A 23,949-nucleotide genomic window follows, 5' to 3' on the forward strand; every position below is an offset into this window, starting at 1 on the left:
TGCGGAGAGTTGATGGAGGGTACAAAGAGAAAATCTATAGGCCGCTCTTACTTGGCGCCAATCAATATTTCGCGACCTCTAAAGTGTCACCAACTCCTTTCTTCTGACATAATATACCACCTCACCTCCTTCATCTTTAGAACCACTTGTCTATTGTTGGCCATCCGCTTTCATCATTGCTTCATTTCACTGCCTTCTACACCTAACCACTTTTTATTTATTGTAGTAGAAGATAAACACATGTACACTTAGGTAACCTGGAAACACCTGTGGCCACCCAGCTGGAATGCGAAGGTCTATTTAAATAACCTTCTCAAGTTCATCTTCCTTTTCTTCCTTCACATTTTATTCTAATCTTGACAGTTGTCGGATAGAATGTTTTCTAATCCTAATAGTTTTCTTCTAAGCTTTGAAATATTTTCTAACAGATTTTTATTTAGCACCGTTCGCACAGTTTAGAAGAAACATCTGGTTTTAATATTCATTAGCCTTTTTGTATAAACATAAATATGTTCCTTTCGTTCCATCCGAAGTAAAGTCTTTACTGATAAATTACTCGTTTAAACTGTTCATTCAAATTTATTAAATGTAGTAGTTACTGAAAAAGAAGCATTAATCAATAATACTTGAAAATCTTTTAAGACATTAAAGCACAGGATTCCAACGCGGAGATGGGATTAAGTTCAGTTTTCCTCTCTCTATTAATTTTCTAGCCTGCTGTCCGATTATCGCCAGAGCTGTCCGAAACGAAAGAACACTGTTCCAAAACTGTCAGATGTAATTACGCCTTAAATACAAAAATTAATAAATAAAAATAAGGCCTGTTTAAATGAAAATTTATTACGAAGAAAACTACCACGCTTTTCCGGAAGTGATTTCATGAGAATTTTTCGGAAAATATTTACAAAATAATGTTATACATCGACATTTACAGTTGGTACACTGATTTTAAAAATTTTCTAAAAGAATCTTTTAAAAAAAATTTTGGAAAACAGTACTGTGCAGTGGTACGACTGATTGAACGATTTAATGTAAAAGCGTACGAGGTGTGGCTATTAAATAACGAGACTATTGCTGTAAAACATTTTATTTTAAATTTATACATATTTAGTTATTATCACCTTCAATATACACCCCTCCCCTATCCCTACAACGCTCCATGCGAATTTACCATTGTTCGAAACAGTGCTGGAAGTCTTTTTCTGTCAGCTCCTTGCATGACGCGTGCCGCTTTTTCTTTCACAGCTTCAACGGACTGAAATCGTATTGCTTTTAATGCAGATTTGACTTTAGGAAACAGATAAAGGTCACATGGGGCTAGGTCAGGCGAATAAGGCGGATGGCCTAAAACTGGAATGTTGTACTTGGCAGACAATGCAGTGTGAGTTGGCGCGTTGTCTTGATGGAGAACCCATGACTTATTCTTCCACAAATCGGGTCGTTTTTTTCCTTACTCTTTCACGGAGTTGAGCAAGTACGGTAGTAATGTTGATTAATTATAATCGATATTTTCATCCGTTTTTGACGTGGAAGGGTGACCTGGGTGGTCATCATCTCCGACGTCTTCTCGGCCATCTTGGAAACGCTTGAACCACTCAAAAACTTGCGCACGTAATAATCTCCATAAACTTCTTTTAATAAAAGATAAGTTTCAGTAGCGGTTTTATCAAGTTTTGATGTGAAATTTCACGACAATTCGTTGCTCTACTACATGTGTAGTATCATGTTTTCGGCAAAACGAAACTAACACCTCTTACACAAACGACGGTTCCGGTCAGTCAGATTTCTCTACAAACACGTGAGTCGCTGCAATCGAAAGAGAAGGCTTTACGCTGCACAGCTGTCGGTCGTTAGGATTTGGCGCACGCATAGTTCTTCTGTAGCAGCATCAGTCTCGTTATTTAATAGCCACACCTCGTTGCTTAAACTTTTCGTTTTTTCTTTTTACATAAAAAGAAAAACAATTTGTAAAAACCGTTTATTCCGGACTCGAGAGAGCTCGAAAAGAAAATTTCGTAGTAAAAACTTTAACCCAAATTTGAAGCGCCATTGCGATATTCTATTTAAACAAAGAAAAATTAAGGAATAGAAAACAAAAAGAAAATGAAGAAGAACAAGAATTAAGTAAAGAAAAGTTCATACTAAAACCAGCTATTGATCAACATAAAACATGAATGTATATTGTTTGCAGTGACGTCATGTATAAACTTGTAACATCGATCTAAAAGTGGTAATACACGCTAAAAGAGGTAGCAAATGGGCTAAATATATCCGCTGACAAATTTAACTATCTACTAGCTAGCCAAAATAGATTATTATTTTTTTCCCTTTTGACTTAAGTTTTGAAGGGAACAATATTATTTTTTTAATAAAATGGTTAAATAAATAAATCCAAAGAACGTTTTATTCCAACTGTAAAATGGACTTAGAATTGATAAAATAGTTTTCGTGTACAAATTCCACAAATAAAGACAAATTCTATCAGACCTTTGGCCACAGACTACTATAATACTCTACTTCTTTATTCCACGTAAATATCACCTGTCGGTTTGCACGTATACATTTTTTTTTTTTGTACAAGTTATGACGTCAAACACTTCCAATATTTCGTCACTATTAATCCAGTAATTCTTGGTATTAATTTCTGTAACCCTAGTATGAAATAGTTCTAAATGGAGCAAGCTTTCGTGCCACTTTTTTTTTTGGGGGGGGCGCATCAACAGCTGAGGTCATTAGCGCCCGGAGCTTTTTCCAGTGCACTGCCGGCCTCCGTACAGTGTTCTCTCGTTACAGACAACACTGTCCATCACCGGACAGTGAGCTGTAAGAAGCTCCTAGGAAGAGAAAATCTAAGGGTCAGCTGCTGGATTCAAACCCGGGACCTCCGCGTGGGGCCACTTTTTATTATTATTATTATTTTTTTTTTTTATGATTTAAGGCGCGTCAACATCTAAGGTTATTGGCGCCCGGAGCTTTTTTCAGTGCACTGCCGGCCTCCGGACAGTGTCCTCTCATTACAGACAACACTGTCCATCACCGGACAGTGAGCTGTAAGAAGCTCCTAGGAAGAGAAAATCTAAGGGTCAGCAGCTGGATTCGTACGCGGGACCTCCGCGTGGGAGTCCAGTACGCTAACCGCATAGCTAATCCCTTCCCTTATTGTTATTATTAATTTAAGGCAAGACAACATCTGAGGTCCTGGAGCTTTTTCCAATGCACTGCCGGTCACCGGGTAGTGTTGATCTGGGAGAGCCATCCATAGTAAGTCTGGAAGATTTCTGGAGAGCCTAGATATACTCGTAGATACCAGATGTAATAGAGGAGGACACCCACAACTAATAGAATCCTCTTGGAGGAGTTTGCTTCAAAATATTTAGAGTGAGCAATGGTTGAAGGTTAAAGATGATTTAAGGGAAGGTGAACCGTTAATGGCGACTTCCATTTCTGCCCCTAGAACAAGTACCTGGGTGGTTATTTCCTCACCAAAATTCTGTCTCTAGTGCGAGACACAATACATCTAATTTAAAAAAATCACAATACTCTAATCACAGATTGCCCCAGAATAATAATTATTGCTTGATGTTATTTATTGGAAATTCTTTAAAGGCTGATGAAAATTGGTAGATGCCTAAATCACCGAATATTTTTGTTACCTCAGTTCAGTGTACATCTGATTTAAATTAAAAATAGAAGAGATATTATATTTTAGGAATGTTGACGAATTAGGGGGAGTCTGTTAGAACGTCAGCAGTAACAACTACTGGCTAATTGCCTAACCAAAACAATCGCCAGAAATGTTACAAACCTGATCTATCTTAGCGAACCTTGCCAAAGGGGAAGCGGTACCGCTTTAAATAGAAAGTGTACGTCACATTTCTTTCTGTTAACTATATATATATATATATATATATACAGTTTGTAGTATGGTGGATTGTATTTTAGAAATTCTAGTATGTATATACGTGTTTTATAAATAGTAATAGTTAAATTTAGAAGATTATACTCAGCTGCTGTAATCTTCTGTCTGCGTATTAAAAATTACCAACACATACTGACACACTCAAGCTAACTAGCCTTCTTATTTGTAGCTAAAGATAACAAACTTGGTCTCCCACCTCCTAAGAGATAGATGTACACCTAGCAAGAGAGAACTGCCTAACTGTCTGCAGTAGTTCTCGTAGTATCATTGCGTGGGGTTCGCATGGTAAACAGAAAAAGCCTACTTCGATAAGCGGTTACATCTAAATATATTTCATGGTGATTTTGATTCTCCTTTGTATTTGGTCAAAAATTCTTGTATGTATCTGTAATTATTACTAAACAAAAGAGAAATATATGCTAATTTCTGCAATGGCTGCCGTTTAATCATGTGAGGTTATCTAAAACAAAATAAAGGTGAGTTTAATAAAGTGCATTGTTACAAAGCAATTGTAAACGCAATTTTCAGTAACTCTTTTTTAAATGTAAAATGAAGGCTTTTAGTTTCATGTTTTATCTGTTATGAACGTACCATCCTTTTCTATTTACCAAACTACTGACTGTGCAATTGGCCGGTATTGCCACAATCGCAGTGATAAGTGGGCTCCGTAGTACACTAGCGCTGACTCTACAATAAAACATGAATACTTGGTCAGCCTTATCAGTGTTACCGTAGAACAATTTCTGGACTTGCTGGCAGCAATTTAATCACAGTCTTCCAGAGGTAGTTTCACTTTTAACATTCTATTCTGAACTGTGTACATTCTTCTTGCGTTAAATTGTTATCAGTTTCTTCGCCTTGCGATAGAGATCACAATTTTGTGAGATTAACCTTTATGTGCTTAGCCTCCATTAATCCTAAATGCTTGTTGAGGTGCTAAGATCACTAAAGAAGTGGCTAGCCCACTTTCCAATCTGTGTTACACCTACATACTCGTTCATTCTATCAAAATCCTTTATTAAAATCTTCTTTGCATTCCGAAAGAAATCTTTCCAATTAAACGACGATTCCCAGCTAAACAACAACATAACGGACGAAATAGAAGCGGGTGAGTGTTTAAAAAGAGTGGACTGCAACCATGCAACAAGTGTTCACTACACTGCAAACAACTGAAAGTACGGTAAAGTGGGCTATGCAGTTAATCCGGCATGCACGGCTCCAGATCAGTCTTGTGTTACATTGCTTTCAAGACGTTACTAATAATATTATTATTACAACTTTTAACTGTCCAATAAAATAGAGTCAATTGATCAATTTTAGTGAGCAATTTTTGATGAAAACGATAATATCACTGACAAACTCAACTGCCAATCAATTTGTTCGATTTCAAAGATATCAACCAATCAGGTGCTTATTACAGTGATAATACGGCGTCATCCAGTATTTCCACCAATCAGCTGATGCTGTTAACTTTTTAATACTACCAAATCATTTGTAATTTACAATAATAGTATTAAATAAATCAAAGTTTAAAAAAAAATTCTAATTTGAAAAATAACGATTGTAAAACATTACCAATTTAATATTTTCTTACTCCAATCAATTGAGTTTTCCAGAAATTGGCCAGTAAAATTCCATTCGTAAAACAGTTTATCTTCAATAGGTTTTAGTAAATTATAAACTTTTACTTTTGCACATTCGTGTAATTTTCATTGTAATGAGACAGTCGTTTAATCTATTCAAAATTACTGGGGGAAAAAAAAAGCATTCGTGGTATCACCGTTGATGGAATAGAAGGAGATTGTTGCTTACGTTAAACTACATTACAAACAGACACTGACGTATGTTTGTGTATTCACTCTCGCAAACGGTGGAGCGAGCATGTGTCCAATCTATTCTAGTAGAGATTGGGCTGTATTCCAAAATACCTTTAGTAATAGTCACCGCTTAGGAACAGAATCAACCCTGTGTCACTTCTTTTCGTTTTTAATGCTCACCAAGAATAACTAAATAATGAAAAGTTGAAATTCGAAAAAGTTCAAATAGTTAAACGTAGTATTAAAGAAAAAAAGAAAAAAGTATTTGGCAAACGTGGAAGCAGAATAACTTTCTTTTACTTTGGATTTGATCCTGATTTTCGAAGGTAATCACTTACAATCTCAACCGCCAAGCAATCGAGTTGTATCATTTCAACCAATCAGGTGCCAACTACAGTGATAATACATCACCATACTTTTATCACAATCAATCAGTACTTTAATTAGTTCCAGTTGATATGTTAGTTTCATAATCTAAGATTTAGTGACAGCTGATAAGTGGAATTACTTGACGATGCTATATTATTCGCTATCAAATAAAGTGGTACCGTTATCGCTGTAATACTCCTCTGATTGGTTGACATCATTGAAATGGTGTAAAGTGATTGGCAGTTGAATTTCTGAGGGAAATAACCATACAAAATTCGGAAAAAATTCTCTCATTTTCTTAATCTTAATTAGAATTTTTTTAAGAATCATGTGATTATTTAGTCATAAACACGAAACATTTTTAACAATTTTACTGGGCACAAATTACAGAAGTTAGCGCATTCAATTGTGTGAAATATATGAATGAACGGAACAGAACACTAGTATAAACATAGATCCATACGAGTTCGTTAAATTCCGGACACAATCGGGTTTCCAGAAGGCTCTTCCCCCCTCCCAACTAGTAGACGGTGGCTGGTGAAGTGACGTCACAGTTAGTAGGGGTAGAAATGATGGTGATCGTCTATTGGCCAGAGAGAAAGAGCCTTCCCTAATATGGGCTAGAAGGGGGTAGGCGATGTTGTGTTGTACAAGATTTCATGGTGGGGATAAACGAATGTCTGTGTTAGTGTTATAGTGTTGTTATCGAGTGTGTATGTTTTGTGAGAAAGAGAATTGGTGAGAAGAGAACTTGAAACTTGGGGCAAGTGTGACGAGAGGGATAGATGTTTTGTCCCAAAGTGGAGAGTAGTGGGGAGCCCATTCATAAGGTAGGGAACATACATACTAACCGCTTCTAGTGCTGTCAGTTCGAGTCGGTTCGCCCACCAGACATGCCCCTGAATCGTGTCCTGAACTTAAATAAACAAATATTGCTCTAAGTGAACAGTTTTAAATTAGTAAAAATATAAAGAAAAACTGCTTTGCTTTTATCAACTGTGACCAATAAAACTATTAAGACTGTGGTTTTTTTTTTTTTTAAAAACAGTTTAATGTTCGTGACTTTTTAAAGTGTTATTTTCAAGACGAACTTTAAAATTTTTAAAAAACAAAGCAGGATAAAACAAAATCCTTGAATTTTTGTGTAAACAGGTGTGCGACCAGCTTCAACCACACCAAGCCTCGGCTGTGGGCCATCAGTCGCCACAGCGACAATGACTATGGACGGTTTGGATAGCCTGGGCCATCATAGCCCAGGCACACCAGGTTTCCTATTGGCTGGCGGACCTGACCATCCGGCAAGTAGTTCTGCGTTAGCAACGGCCACCGCTAGCACTACACCGCCTTTCTTATCATTTGAAACATTGAAATCAGCGGCTGCCGCGCAACATTCTGGTGATGATCAACAAGAATTGAACACTCCGGTCACAACATCCGGTGATGCACCATCATTTTTTGGACCCAATACTGTTGTGGAACCACCTCATATTGCAGGTATTGCTGAAATCATTTTTTTAAATAAAATTAATTTGTTAAAAACACCGAAAGAGAATAAAAATCTTCCACAATACTACCGCCTTAACTAATCAGAAAAAAGCCATATGTTTATCAGACTTTTAAAATCAAGATAACAAGTAGTTCTCTATCAATTTTAACACCAATTTTAATTTTAAAAAGTTGGAAAAGTCTTTAACATTTAGAAATTATTCTTCTTAAATTCCAAGTGAACCAACAGCCCTCTCAAACAATACTGACAAGCATTGATTTTCAACTAACCTTCACAATTTATCAATAAAAGTTTTCCCTCATTCGCACGGTCATTTCCATGTATCGGCACTTAAGAAAAGTAAAAATTGTTGAAGTTTTCTCTTGAGTTTGTGATTATTTGAAGCGATCTTTCGAGACTATTTTATTTCAAGTAAATGTTTTCTAAACAAGAAATTAGTGCAAATGAATGTTTACAATTTTTTCCCATAAATCAAACAAAAGCCTTTAACAGAAGTTTTGCAAATCGAACAACTAATCACACTTTTATGCATTCCAAATTTAGTTTTAAAAGCTTTTTGTTTTTTAATTTTATAAGTTGTATTATTTAGTTTATCTTAAATCTTTAGATGTAATTAATTAAAGAAAAAATACTTTTCAAGTCTGATAGAAATACTGCTGATTAATTCTTCCAATGATTAAGTATTTAATAAATCGATTTTAATTTTAAAAAAAATAGTAGCCATCATTGATCTATTAAAGCGATAAGAAGTTAAAATTGTGTTGCTAAATTAGTTTTTTAATTAATTACAAATATAAAGGATTTTTTTACGAGATAATGGATTTAAAAAATAGTTGTAGAAGGTACTTTATTACAAAATAAGGTGATTAAATCCCCGCGAATTTATTTATTTTTGTTTTATTGCCAATCAATCAATCAATCATGCTTTGTATTACTGATAAAACAGTTTTATGATCAAAACATCATGACTTGGTTGAATTCGTGTTAATTAATTTTAAAAATTTAACCCCCAAATTGCAATGAGGTTATTGTTAGGATAGTTTTGGGAGTCAACAAAAGATTTCTGATGTTTTTGGATATGATTTTACAATAGAAATCAAAACTATTGTTAGATTTTCGATTCCAAACATTTTAATTTAAGGAGCCGATCATTTCCTGGAAGAACAATTACTAATATTTCTGTAAAGAATGGCAAAAGGCCATAAACAAAGAGACGGCAAAACACAAGTTTAGACCTAGAAAAGGAAACTGCTTATTTCTAGTCCATTCCATTCTGGGCCTGATCTAGTAAATAGATAACTGCACCATGTTGGGGAAATAGTATGTCTTTTTCTTTCTTATGTCCACAAATCTTATAGTAACAACTGGTTCTTTCGTAACAGTTGCCATCATTTATTCCAAATTCAATTTTAATAATGCATTAAATTTTAGAAAAAACATTTAAGCATACAAAATTTGAACCGACTTTTTTTTTTAAACAAAGCCAAGAGCATTAGCACTAAGTGGTAAGAACCTCAGCCTGTATTTAACTTCTTGGATTTATATTTATTGCCAACTTTACATCACGTAAAGTGATGATAAAATTGACCCAGAGCTCTGTCCCACATTAGCATCTACATTTCACCAGCCAACGCTTGGGCATCAGGTGATTTCATTGGGTGCTTTAAATTTGATATCTTAAAAACTATCTAAAACTATTTGTAAGGAAAAAAAAATAACCTTTTCGTTATTTGAGCAAAATTTAAAAGCCCAATAACGCGTAGATTAATTATTCAAAATGTCGGGATAACATTGGAAGCCTACTCCACACCTTTCGTCTTGAAACGAACTTCAAAAATTATAAAAAAAAATCTAGAACCATTAAACTTAAAATCTATTTCCAATGTTCAGAAAAAAGTATTTTATTTAATGCCATTCCGCCTGCATTAAATACTCGAAGTCCACACTTTAAATCATAAAATAAAGCTGTAACAGTACTGTCAGATTGCTGTTTTGAAACAAATAAACCTATATTTTTGTTTCGGTCGTGTTTCTTTTTGTTTATTGAAGTCAAGCTTTCGATCTAGTGACTAAGTCGTATTCAAAACTTAGCTGCAGTTTAAACTACGCAATCAAAACTAATGTGCAACGTTAATTGATTAACATAAGCCCTAAAGATGGCTTAGTACCTAGGTCAAAAGCATGGCTAAAATAAAGAAGGCTGGGATTGGTAATCAGTCATCGGTGATTAGTAGTCTACAATAAAATTTGTTTGTTTCTTTGGGTGTAGGTCCACTTGAGGACGGTGGCGCTGGCAAACTAGAGGACAGCGGAGTACAACCGGACGGCGATGACGAGGCAAACAGCACCGGCAGTGGTACAGGCCTGTACCACACTGGACCTAGCGCTGGGCATAAAATCAGTTATAGAGGAGTATTCACCACATCATCCTCCAGTCCTGTACAGCCACCTTCTACGATGGCACCATCACCATCTTGGCTCCTACCCAGTCCGGACAAGACACTGTTCCCACCCTTGTTTAGCATATTGCAACCACAAGGCTCGCCACAATATCCACAAAGTCCTTCATCAGCTAGCCAATATCAAACTGATGATCGTACACATCAGGTGGAATTATTGGGTTTGAGTATAGAATGCGGTGGTAATGTTAAACAACAGCAACAATATACAACAACAAATTGTGATCAAGATTTATATCAACGGCAGATGATGCAACAACAGCAACCATCGCCGGGTAAATACCAGTGGTTGGATAGTCCTGTTGAGTATAGTGTGGTGGCTGGACCACCTACCCCATTAAAACAGGAACCCCAATACCAAACCAACTGTACACAACAACAGCAACAACCGCCACAACAACAACAACAACAACAACCGCAACAGCATTCACCACAACAGAGCGGCTATACGGTACAACTAGCTGAATATAATCCTTCGACAAGTAAAGGACATGAAATCTTATCCCAAGTTTATCAACAATCACCGGTACCATTGAAATTAGTCCCAGTAAAGCCAAGAAAATATCCAAATAGACCATCCAAAACGCCTGTACATGAAAGACCTTATGCTTGTCCAGTAGAAAATTGTGATAGAAGATTTTCTAGATCTGATGAACTTACAAGGCATATTAGAATACATACGGGACAAAAACCATTTCAATGTCGAATATGTATGCGTTCATTTTCTAGATCCGATCATCTAACAACGCATATTAGAACACATACGGGTGAAAAACCATTCTCTTGCGATGTCTGCGGAAGGAAATTTGCTAGATCTGATGAGAAAAAACGGCACGCTAAGGTACATTTAAAATCTAGAGGTAAAAAAGATAAATTGGGCTTAATGCAAATACCTTCGGTAACTAATGCTCTGTAGTTTGGGAGATTTCTGGTTTATTTTAGGGGTCTAGAAGAAAAGAAAATATTTATTTCTAATTTTATCTTTTATTTTTGCCCCTTTCAAACTGTTTTTTCTTTTTTTTAAAAAAAAAAAGATAAATATTTAGTCCTCCCTTTGGATTTTTTAGACTTGGTTTGTCAGGAAGTGATTGGAGAGACTCTTGCCAAGAAAGGACGACTGTGATTCCCTTTTTTTAAACATTCCCCGAAGCCCTTTAAAAAGCAGGCCCTTCTTGACCTTAGCCCTAAAAAAAAAAAAAAAAAAAGTAAAAGAAAGCCCTCAAAACTATCCCCATAAGTTATTTTTTTACTAATTTATTACAAAAAATTATATATTTAAAAAATTTAAAAAAATATATATAATTAAAAAAATACAAAAATTTAAAAAAAAATTGTTAATACTTGTACAGAACTTTTAACTAGTCTAGTCTTTAATACATGAAGTGGGGCACCATTCCAAAGAGACACACAGGTATCACTTGTTATTATTATTATTATTATATGGATTTGTAAACAAAAAATCGTTTCCATTATTTTTTTTTCACTTTAAATTACAGCCTCTGAGGCTTATTGTTTTAATTCAATTTTTTACAATTTAATTTTTATACGGTGCAGTGGGTTTCTTAGTGCAATCTCTTTCCCCACCAGCGTAATTGCGGTTTACGCTATAGATATTTTTTTTTCTCTCTCTTTCTCATGTAATTTGTAAAAAAGGAGACGTATGTGCACGGATGTAAATCCTTAAAAAAAATTATGTGCCAATTAAAAAAAGAAAATTAATAATTTAGCCAAGGCACTGTTCCGTAACGTACAAATTATTATTAGGCCTAATTTGTATTAAAAAAAAAAAAAAGATAAAGCATAATTAATAATAATATTAATTAAAAATTTCAAATTAATTAATACAATATATAAAAGTTACATACATGCACATACGGGCGATTTAAAAACTAAAAATGGCAAGTTACACATAATTATTTAAGTTACTAACTGTACATTTTGTTTTATAATTTTTAATTTTGTTAATAAATTAATTTAAACAAAATTAAAATTGAGAAAATATAAATTTTTCGATAAAAAATCTTTGGCAAATTAGAGACACTAGTTTTTGGCTACGTTCGTCATTGTAAATATTTCAATATATATATATGTATAATTAGGTTTATTAAATAATAACCATTATTCTTTAATTTGTTATTCTTTCAAAGAAAAGATATAATTTTTTTACCTGATTAATTATTTTTTTATTTCTAATATTTCTTTTTTTGGAAAAAAAAGAGAAGAAATTGACAATGTATTATAATTTTAAAAAAACGAAACAAAAACAAATTAATTATAACAAAATGAGTCATAATAATTAATAATTAAATGTGAACTTTAAAAAAAAAACTAATTAATAAATATTAATTATATTGTGGGGGTAATGTGTAATTAAAAAAAAAATAATAATAATATTGATTATTAATTATTTTTTAATACAGAATGAAAAATGGTCTCTTATTTTAAGAGACATGGCTCAAATTTGTGTCTTGGTAGCGGAAAAAACAAAAAATATTTTGATGGCTTCTGAGTTTTTCTTAAAAATATTTTTCTGTGCTGAAGTTAAAAAAAACAGGTAATTTTTGGTTTTGACGAGATTATGAAAATATGGTAGCTCTTTTAACCAATACTTGGATGAATATTTCTCTTTAAAAACGTTTAACCTTCTTTACTGGTAAACAATCTTATGAAACTTGCAAGTTTTTAACCCTAAATTACTCTTGTAATAATAATTTTTGTAAGTTGTAAAACTATTTTTTGCAGGTTAACTACTCGTAGGCCCTGTCCATTTAACGTGGTTTGGTAAGGCTATCAATTTTTCGTTATTCTTTGGAGTTTTATCAACCATTTGGTTTTTTAATCGTGAATAAAGTTAATATGTTGCAAATTAAAGCAGACTGTCCCTTGTAGGAATGTTGCTAAATTAATTTGCAAACTAAGGCCTGAAATAAAAAATACTGCTACTCTTTTTTTGGCTGTTATTCCTCCTGGGTGCGGTTTGTTTTAAAACTTGAATCAACTTTGTCTTTACATAGATCTAAGCCATAGTTTAAAACTAGTGAATGCAACTAGCTGTAGGAGTCAGAAAAGGAAAAACTGTACTTATCCTTTGAGATTCCTGAATAGATAAGGACGTCGAAGAATGATCGAAGTATTTTTACCATCACTCCTGATGGTTTCCGTCAATGGGTAACCAGGTGGTTTTAGAACTCGCAAGCATGCCCTTTTGGGGCTCTGGCCTCGCACAGCTCACGCTTAAGACGATCTAGAAGTCTAGATGAATGAATCAGAATGTAAGGATTTGTCTGTTCCTTGGCCCTACAGCTTAACCAATAGAACAACTATGACCCTTAGGGTTTTCTCTTTAGGGCCAAATATTAATCAAGTCTACTACCTAAACTGTTCCCTGTCTGTCATTGGACCATTGGATCTCAGATTCTCTACAATCCTCAGTAACCTACAAAACAAACAACCTTTTATAGCTCTTGGAGCGCTATAGGCTTTATTGTAGATAGGTTCAGGACCCCCCAAAAAAAGAATTCTTTGGGTCTTCCAGGACCTGTTTATCCTCTTTTTCTTTGGAAAGAAAGTAGGTTTTGGAGCTGCCTTCCAAGGTTCTTTAATTCAATTACAACTACCTTTTAACCCATTTTCCTAAGAATCATTGAATGTTCTATTTTGTTGTTCCAATCATTGCCTTATTATTCCCCTTCTAACTTGGTAAGTCCTTACTCCAATTCCCAGTTTCGGATAGCGTACAGTCAGATGCAACCAAGGCGGGCAGCAAACATAATTTACTGCAAATTTTTACAAATAAAAGTGAATCAAAGCTAAAAACCACAATCAGGAATCGAACCCACTTCCAACGCGATAGAACTTAGTTTTCAAGTCCTCGTCTTTTACAGTTTTTTTGGTGCTTCTTTCAAACAAGTATTTGAAAATGAATTCTTAATTTTTTGCAACATAAATTTTGTATTCATTAATCAAAAGAAAACCACAATTTACCTGTATCAAATTCATTTTAAATTTTATGAATTCCAATTACATTGCTTAAATAAGATGTTTTTATTTATTTATGAATTGAATAAAAAAAAACTAAGTAAAAAGAATGTCATGATAAAGAACACTTAAGAATATCGAGAGAAATAACATAGATGTTTAGCCCAAGCCTTTCATACTTAATAACATTTAAAAAATACTGTCATTTTATCTATTTTATAACTAGTAAATAAAACTATAAAAGAAATTAAATTACTTGAAAATAATGAAATAAATAGTATATGTATAATTATTAAGCAAGAAAAGTATAAAATATAAAAGGAAGTATTTATAAAAGTAAACAATAAAGTGTTACTATTTCTGTGATGTTGAATTAGAATTTAAAATAAAAAATAATAATTAATTTAAAACAAAACAAAGCAAAAAAAATATGCAAAGAGTGTTAAAAGCAAAAAGAAATGAATATAAAAGCCAAGACACTAGTTTACAGTAATTTAATAATTAAAAATTAATAATCGAAAAGATTTGAATATATTGTTTCAAAAATTCACTGGTGCAAAAATAGAGTAAAAATTAAAATTATTAAATATTGTAGGTTTTCTATATTGTATGAGGAACTTAGTAAACAAAAAGTCATTTAAATAAAACTCTTGCGAACAAAAAAACAAATTATTTTGTAAAAAACTTCTTTGACGTTGTAGTAATGATGCGTTAATCAAAAAGAAAAACAAACTAATTTCCTTATCTGAAACAAAAATAAAAAAGCGCACAAACAAACCGACTAAACACTATTTTAAATTACATTTCCATTAAATTAGGAAATCAAAAATACAATTAGAAAAGCAGAACTACTACAGCATCAAAAAAGAACAAAATTAGGAGTAAAAGTGCTTTCAATTTGATACTATTTTTCAAATTCTCCTGTTTATTTAAAAAGAGAAAAAAAAAATTAGTTTTCTTTATATAGAAATCTTTCAATTGTTTTTCTATTGAAAATATATATAAAGTTTAAATAAATATATATATCTATGTTCTAAAAAGTACAAAAAAATTGAAATGAAAGCCCTAATAGATTAAATTAATTTTTTTTTAATTAAAAAATTACTCTATGTAAAAAATCTGTTAATTTTGTTGTTTTGTATTGCACTTGATGTAATTACCTTTATATTCTGTCCAAAACTATGAAATTATTTGTTAATTTTGGTTGAGAGAAAGGAAAAAATCAAAAAAATCAACTTTCTATGAAAAAAAGAAATTATTAATAAAACAAAATTACATCATTGGTCTCCCTAATTTATTAATTAATTTTTTGTTTCACTTCCTTAATTATTCCAATTCTATAATCTATTTAAAAAGTAGGAAAAAGTATCTTCAAATTTAGGTGAAAAAATCATTCCAAAAACAACGAACAGTAAAACATTTTTCAAGATGTCGGTCCCGGTGAAGAGAATCAGCTGTATTGAACTTAAAACACAAGCAACACAATTTTTAAACATTTCACGAACCCAAAAAAAATATTTACGTTCCGGAAAAGTAACTATTTAATTTTTACTAAATATTACGCAGATTGTAAAAACTGCCTGTTACGTACGCTGAAATAGAAATAGAATATAAATTCAAATTTAGAATGCTTTAAAAAAAATTGCCGTAGAAACAGTAGATAAATCAAAGTTATTTAATGTAAATATTTCGAATTTAAAGAGAATCATTGGTGGTATTTTGGATAAAAGTACTCAGAAAAGTGAAAAATAAAAATACAAAAAATTAAATACGACTTTAAAAAGAAGTAGCGAAGAGGGGGGGGGCCACATTTGAACAGAATTTACATTTTCTGTTACAGAGTGCCCAGAATCGTATTATTGAACCTTTTTATTTTGTTTTCTACAACTTTCAAGTCTTCCTAACAGATCTATACCAATAAACAGTTATTACTTTACACGCATATCTATATTTTTTTAGCTTAAAAATGTGTCAAATGTTAATATCTGCCCCACTGGTGGGGGTAGCTTTCAACACAATATAAAATAGAAAGAAATGATATTACTTTACTCTGAATCTACCTTCTATCAGTTATTTCTCTCACTACTACATTACTTTCTCTTTTAAACCCCTGAAATCTAGTTCAAAAATCAAGAATTACTCAGTTCGGGTCACCCGAAGTGATGGGTTTAGGAAGTTTGAACAAAATATTCGGTTTGTTGCGCTTCTTAATGTAGGTTCGGACCACTTTCCCCTTCTCTGCGATTAAACAGCAAAATAAGTCACAAACTTGCAGGTCGGTAGGGCACATTTTAACTGTGATGTTGAAATGTACCTCCTCTCCTTCCATAAAAGAAAATATATTATCCAACACTTTTTGTAAATACTAGATTTAAGAATACGAATTCCAAACGGTAATATGGGCTAACAATACTTACACCTTGTCCACTACAATCTTCACAATACACTTCCCAAAGCTGCAACAAAAATTTTACTTCCAACTTACAAAATATAACATTCCTCAATGCTGGACTTTACAAACAATGAAAACGAAGGGATACTCTATCAACAGGTCTACCACAACATATGGAGAAAATTACCAATCATAAATGTTTTAAATATTTGGCGAGAAATTAAAACTGTTCAAAGGCGCCCCCTCACCGCTACTATCAACCGAATTTACCCGACATGTTTGAATAAACGTTACTGTTGTAGATCAACTTAATTGTGTTCAAAGTTTGGAAATTACTTAAAATTAAAAAAAAAAATGAAAAATCCAATCTGTGAGGTCCGTTGTTGAATTTTAAACCCATTACATTGACAACAACATTCAATCCGCTTTTGTAATGTGATTTAAATGTTCATTATTCTGAAATAGAACTTTAGAGAGAAGTCTAAGTGCCACCACCCCTGTTTTCCGGAGCCAAAACAAGTAAAAGTTGTAAATCAACAAGAGTACAAACGTTTATAGAATGTTTTAAACAAATCGTTGGAACCAATTTCAACAAAAACAACTCAATAATATAGTGTATTTCCTGTACAATTTTTGATCGCTAAGTTGCGTTCAGGTTGGGGCTAAATCGTAAAAACTAAAGTTTCAGCTACCTGTAATTTGTATGGAGGGCCTCCAAAAAGTATATTTCTGGTTGAAAGTCAAAAGAGAAAATTAGACCACTTAGTTATATACTTTCCTTACCTAATTCAGAGAAAGAAAATATACAGGAAATATTGAATTTTTTCAAATGAGAATGTAGCGTACAGAAAAGAGCGAACAATATTTCTGTTAGAAGTAATTGTGTACTCCCTGCAAAGAGAGTCTATCCTTGTAATGAAGGAAATCCTAACAGGAAGTCAGATAATAATTAAATTACATCAACAGGCAAAAACAAAAAAAACAAATCGTTATCTCAAAACATTAACTCAATAGAGGGAAGATATAATTACATTTCTGTTAAGTTATCGAATTATATCTCAATTTTAATGCTTCTAATAATGGGAATTGACCATAAATTTTTTAGAAATTGAATGAAACTAGGATCAAATCGAATCATTTTTTAACATTTTAAAACACAGTTTTGCTTGCAAAAAACTTTTACGAGAAATTTGTAATTCTGGCAAGTCTTTAGTATTAAAAATACATTTCACATTCTGAGATTTGATCTCAACTACTCAGTAAAACTTCTCACTTCGTAGCCTGTAGCTTGAACTCATTCTCGATTCTCAAGAAATAATTTCTAACCATCAAAATTTTGAGTACTTCACTCTACCATTTAACAGAGCCATCGCGTTTTAGATACGAGGTGGGGCTATTAAATAACGAGACTATTGCTGTAAAACATTTTATTTTAAATTTAAACACAATATTATCACCTTCAATATACGAGGTGTGTTCAAAAAGTAACGGGAATTTTCGTTTTTTGAAAAAAATATTTATTTATTCATCTACATTAATTTATTTATTTATTCATCTACATTAATATTGTCGCCTTCAAAGTAGTCCCCTTCGCATACAATACACTTGTGCCAGCGCTTTTTCCAATCCTCGAAACACTTCTGAAACTCGATCTTTGTGATAGCTTTCAGCGATTCGCTTTTAATGTCATCTATGCTTGTAAAACGACGGCCTTTTAATGTTCTCTTTATGTTTGGAAATAGAAAAAAGTCACATGGAGCCATGTCTGGCGAATATGGAGGCTGGGGCATCGTTAAAGTTTTGTTTTTGGCCAAAAATTCACGAACAAGCAATGAAGTGTGAGCAGGTGCATTATCGTGGTGCAAAATCCATGAATTGTTTTGCCACAAATCCGGGCGTTTTTTTCGGACTGCTTCACACAAACGGCGTTGAACTTGTAGGTAGTACTCCTTATTGATTGTTTGACCTTGTGGCAAGAATTCATGATGCACTATGCCATTAAAATCGAAGAACACAGTGAGCATAACCTTCACATTCGACCGCACTTGTCGAGCCTTTTTCGGTCTTGGCGATCCAGAATGCCTCCACTGGGACGATTGAGCCTTAGTTTCGACATCATATCCGTAAACCCATGTTTCGTCACCTGTTATAACACGTTTCAGTAGATCCGCATCGTTGTCGACTTCATTAAGTGACTCTTGAGCAACTTCCATTCTCCGCTGTTTTTGTTCGAAATTCAACAATTTTGGAACAAATTTTGCTGCCACACGTTTCATACCCAAAACATCCGAAAAAATTTCATGGCATGAGCCAATTGATATGGCAACATCATCAGCGACTTCTCTGATTGTGATTCGGCGATCGTTCATAACCATTTCTTTCACTTTTTTCACGTTTTCATCGGTTGTTGATGTGCTTGGACGTCCAGGTCGTTCGTCATCTTCAACGTTTTCGCGGCCATCTTGGAAACGCTTATACCACTCGTAAATCCTTGTTTTACTCATAGCAGACTCACCATATGCCTTTATTAACATTTCACACACTTTATTACACTTTATTTCATTTTTTACGCAAAATTTAATACAAATTCTTTGATCCATTTTTTTTAACAAACAAAAATCGCCAAGCTCGAAAAACACGTCTAACCTTAACGGCTGCCACTTAAGAAGTAAACAATGAATATTACTGAAAATTTTATCGTACTTCAGGGGCATGTGTACCAACATAATAAAAAAAAAATTTTACAATCAGACTCTCCAAACCCGCGAAATTTAAAAATTCCCGTTACTTTTTGAACACACCTCGTACACCCCTCCCCTATCCCTACAACGCTAAATGCGAATTTACCATTGTTTGAAACACTGCTGGAAGTCTTTTTCTCTGAGCTCCTGCATGACGCGTGCCGCTTTTTCTTTCACAGCTTCAACGGACTGAAATCTTGTTCCTTTTAATGTAGATTTGACTTTGGGGAACAGATAAAAGTCACATGGGCCCAGGTTAGGCGAATAAGGCGGATGGCCTAAAACTGGGATGTTGTACTTGGCTAGAAACGTCGTCTTGACAGACAATGCAGTGTGAGCCGGCGCGTTGTCTTGATGGAGAACACATGACTTACTTGTTCTTCCACAAATCGGGTCGTTCTTTTCCTTACTCTTTCACGGAGTTGAGCAAGCACCTCACGGTAGTAATGTTGATTAATTATAATCGATATTTTCATCCGTTTTGGACGTGGAAGGGCGACACGAGCGGTCATCATCTCCAACGTCTTCTCGGCCATCTTGGAAACGCTTGAACCACTCAAAAACTTGCGCACGTGATTAACATTCATCACCATAAACTTCTTTTAATAAAATATAAGTTTCAGTAGCGGTTTTACCCTATTTCATGTGAAATTTCACTACAATTCGTTGCTCTACTACATGTGGTAGTATCATGTTTTCGGCAAAACGAAACTAACACCTCTTACACAAACGACGGTTCCGGTCAGACATATTTCTCTACAAACACGTGAGACGCTGCAATCGAAAGAGAAGGCTTTACACAGCTGTCGGTTGTTAGGATTTGGCGCATGCATAGTTCTTCTGTAGTAGCGTCAGTCTCGTTATTTAATAGCCACACCTCGTATAACAAACAATTTCTGTAGAGTACAAACAGTTAAGTCCCCTGGTGTCTTTTATGGTGCCGTTCAAGATTTTTAACCAGATTTTACACACGGGCTTGCTGTGGAAGTTTAAGGGGTCCTATCCTCAGCACTTACACAGCTTGATTCTAAAATTCATACCCGAATGAACATTTTTAAAGGGGTAAAGCATGGTTCATCCACTTCTTTTATTAACCCTGCTTTATATGGTGATGCACGGAAGAAGTATTCCGAGCCCTCCTCTTCTACACACTCCATACTACACGATACCTTCAACATCTTTAGAAATCTTCAAAGTTATGTAAATCTTTAGTCATGAATTATGGTACAAACTATGGTGAAAAAAAAAAGATTAATAAGGCAAATAGTAACAACTTAACCTTTGCACTGAAATGGACTACATTACCTTCCATTGAATGGAATTTCACCTCTAAACGCCAACCACTTACGCTACTCAAAATTATTTAATGACCAACGACTCATGTGGAAACCGCCCACACGACTAAAAAGACAAACGATTTAAACCACCAAAGATAAAAGAAAAAAATACTGCTACATTACAAACAAATGATCTGCTTACGTTTGAAACCTTTGTGGACAGACGCTCTTGAATTTTGGGACAATACCAAGAACTACAATCCCCGCTGAATTCAATCTTTCTAATCCAAACCTTGCAGTACAATTTTTAACATTATTCCTACGTATCCAACCTAACCTTGCACTAAAACCTCCTTCACTTCAGAAAACTGTTAAAAAATAAGAATAAAAAAGTTCTATCCATGGCAGTCAACCAAACACTTCTAGTCCAACTGCTTGGTGCTTCTAGCCTTCCAAATCACTTCACTGGACTAAAACGACGCTGACCTCATGATTGACCTGTCAAGCGGAATGTCAACTCACTCAAAGAGCATATGTAGGAGAATCGCCATTGGTTGGATTCTCCAACCATTGGCATCATTTCCGTTAATTTTCCTTTCTTCTATTTACTGATGTACACATGCATGAATAAATAAAACAAAATAGTTATTTATTTAACAAGTGTGGAAAGTAGTACTTTTCCTCACGCGAGGCAGGGTTTGCACGCACGAGCGAGCGAAGCGATGCGAGTGCAAGTGCAAATTGCCGAGTGTGAGGAAAATACTTTACACTAGAGTTAAATATTATATTTTTTCTGCAACCATTTATTAACTAATAAAATTAAAAATTTCATTTTTACAGTCTACAAAAAGTAATTTATTTATTATAAACATTTATTGTTATATTACAATTATTTACATTACTTACGTATTTACATTACTTATTACATTTTCTGCTGTTTCTTTTATTGATGGAGGAGTGTTTTCTAAACAGGCATCACTAGAATCCATTTTAAATTTCTATAAGGTAACACTGTAACCTTTTTAACTGTTATAATTAAAAATATCTAATTATTTATTAAAGTATTATTTTTATTTCTGTATTCCTTTCAATTTTTATTTTATTTTTTAATATTCGTTTTTTAATTATTTAAATAAAATAAATTTAAATAAGCTTATTAGAGTTTTACAGAAAATATTTATGTTAATAACAAAACTTCTTATATCAAGGAAGCACAATAAAGTTTTTCCACTCACTTGTGCGGAAAGTGACACTAATGGGAATTTCCCCCCACTAGTGTGGGAAGTTGGGCATTACACAGCTGATTTTAATTGAGTAATGAGAACTTCCCTACATGGTTGCAGAAAAAAGATATTTGCTAGTGAGAAAATGTTCATATTTTTTTGTTTAATAAGAAATTCTACCTCATGTAAAGTGATGAAACAACTCCGTTCCTACAGAGTAAATGTTCCCTAATTCAGTTATTATTAAAAGACCGTAAAAGTTCAGAGTTCAAAGATAGACCCGTATACTTTATACTGTCCTATAAGAAGCCTGCCTTCACTTCTGTACCCTTGTTATTAGAAATAAATGTTCGTAAAATAAAATAATATCAACAGACAGAGAAATTCATCAATTATGGAATTATTCCTGACGAGGAGGAATGCATTATTTCTGAATCTATAAAAACGACACATACAAAAATCTCTGCATGAAACATTAAGATGTTATATTATATTAATGATTATTATTTTATTAAAGTATTTTATTTTACAAAATTCAAAACGTTACAAAAGAAAGCTCAGGTAAAGAATTATAAAATTAAAATAGACATACACTTGGTCGAGACCATCAGCGAGGTTATTGTTAACAATTTCAAAGTGTAAATATAAATTCTGTATAACGTTAACTAAAATAAACTTTATATCAAAATACTTTAAACAGAAAATACTCTTTAAACACAAATATTCTTATTTATTACGTATATCACGAGAACATTTTTAAATTATTCTTAAGAAAAGATTATATTGTTCACACTTAATGTTAAATTTTTGACATCGAAGCATTATTTTGGTAACCTAAGATGAAAATAGCGTTTTGTTTTTTGTTTTTCTTGCACGAAAAATTAGGTTTGGGTTTTCAATCTCTCGTATTCATTGGGGAAACTAATTTTCGATGAAATGATTGGTCTTTAAATAACTAGAGAAGGCCAGTTTTTGGTGATTAATTGAATGAGGTACTAATATCCACGGTTTTTCTTAGATCAGCATAACTTACGAAGTTAAATTTTTCCAATTCCTTCTTTTGCATTGACCAAAACTAGATCCATTTCAAAGTAAGTACGCATTTGAGCTTGTTGTGGCGCAGAAAATTTATAAGTTATACAACTGTAGCTCCTATTTATGGATCCAATGTGGCACAATCCAATACGATCTTCAAATCGCATACATCAATAATTTAATTCGTGAAAGATATTATAAATTACATTTCCATTTTGCACATTACGAGCAGATAATCTCAATGATTGTGAAGGCAGTGGCCACAAGATCTTCCAAACTGTAAACAGTGAATAAAGTGTATTGTTAATATTTTTTACAGAAATAATGTGAAATGTCGCCACTGGGTGATTTCTCCATTGTCATCTTTGTACTTCAGACTAGTTCCGCAAGTTCCGCTAGCGGAACAGCAGTTGTAGATTTTTAACTACAATAAAAAATAATAATAAAGAATATGTAAAATTAGGCTGTATTTGTTTACAAGCTCGTATGCTAGTTCTTTGTAAAAGTGGCTGAGCTACATTAATTAACAGAAAATAAGAACGAAATTTAAATCCCAAAAATTCATTTTTTGAAAACCACTGCTAATTGCAATGGAAATAAACATCTTTTATCAAATTTCAAAAAAATATACACACAGCGAGTAATAACGCAATAACTAAGAAAATTAGGTAGGAACAGAACTAGGAATGCTCTTGCTGAATAAATTTAACTGCAACAGTTAAACTGTTGGGAATTGAGTTTGGAGATACTGAAAACGTCAATATGAAACTGAATTAGATTTTGTATAAGTTGTCACAGAGTAAACAATTTCTATGATAAAGGAGAATGAGGAGTAATATTAAGAGAAATGTATATTGTTTCTGACAATACAATTAGTAATATGGATATAGACTTAATTACGCTGCTTCTAAGTTGGCGAGCTTTAGTTTCTGCTTCATCCATTGCTAGTCAGCAATGAGAAAGGTCATGGCTGCCGTGTAACACGCGCTGTGACCTAGCAGGGGCTAAGTTGTAGTACACAACTGCAATTTTATAGGTCAAAGATCGTTTTAATTTGCATTCGTCACTCAACAACTTAAGAAAAACTTTGAAGCTTTCATAAACGACCAAGTTTGGATTCACCAATTTCAGTTAAGAAATTGTAAATATGGCGCATCTTTTATAAATTTCTAATTATTCAAATTGTACTTCAAACCAAAAAAAAATGATAGATGAAGTAGCAGTAACTGCAT

General features: G+C 33.3%; 1 protein-coding gene across 3 annotated transcripts in view; it reads left to right on the forward strand.

Annotated features, from left to right (window-relative positions):
• The window catches only part of LOC141461445 (uncharacterized), a 244,966-nt gene extending 233,680 nt beyond the window's left edge, over nucleotides 1-11,286 (forward strand). For all 3 annotated transcript variants that reach the window (XM_074142582.1, XM_074142580.1, XM_074142581.1), the window contains 2 exons: nucleotides 7,258-7,599; nucleotides 9,882-11,286. In XM_074142582.1, the coding sequence (XP_073998683.1) occupies nucleotides 7,258-7,599; nucleotides 9,882-10,987 (1,448 nt within the window). In that variant the 3' untranslated portion in view covers nucleotides 10,988-11,286. The remainder of the gene's footprint in view (nucleotides 1-7,257; nucleotides 7,600-9,881) is intronic.
• The last annotated feature ends 12,663 nt before the right edge of the window (nucleotides 11,287-23,949 follow it).

Source organism: Rhodnius prolixus, unplaced genomic scaffold (genome assembly GCF_049639745.1).
Source record: "Rhodnius prolixus isolate KJV_2025 unplaced genomic scaffold, Rpr scaffold_6, whole genome shotgun sequence".
NCBI lineage: Eukaryota > Metazoa > Arthropoda > Insecta > Hemiptera > Reduviidae > Rhodnius > Rhodnius prolixus.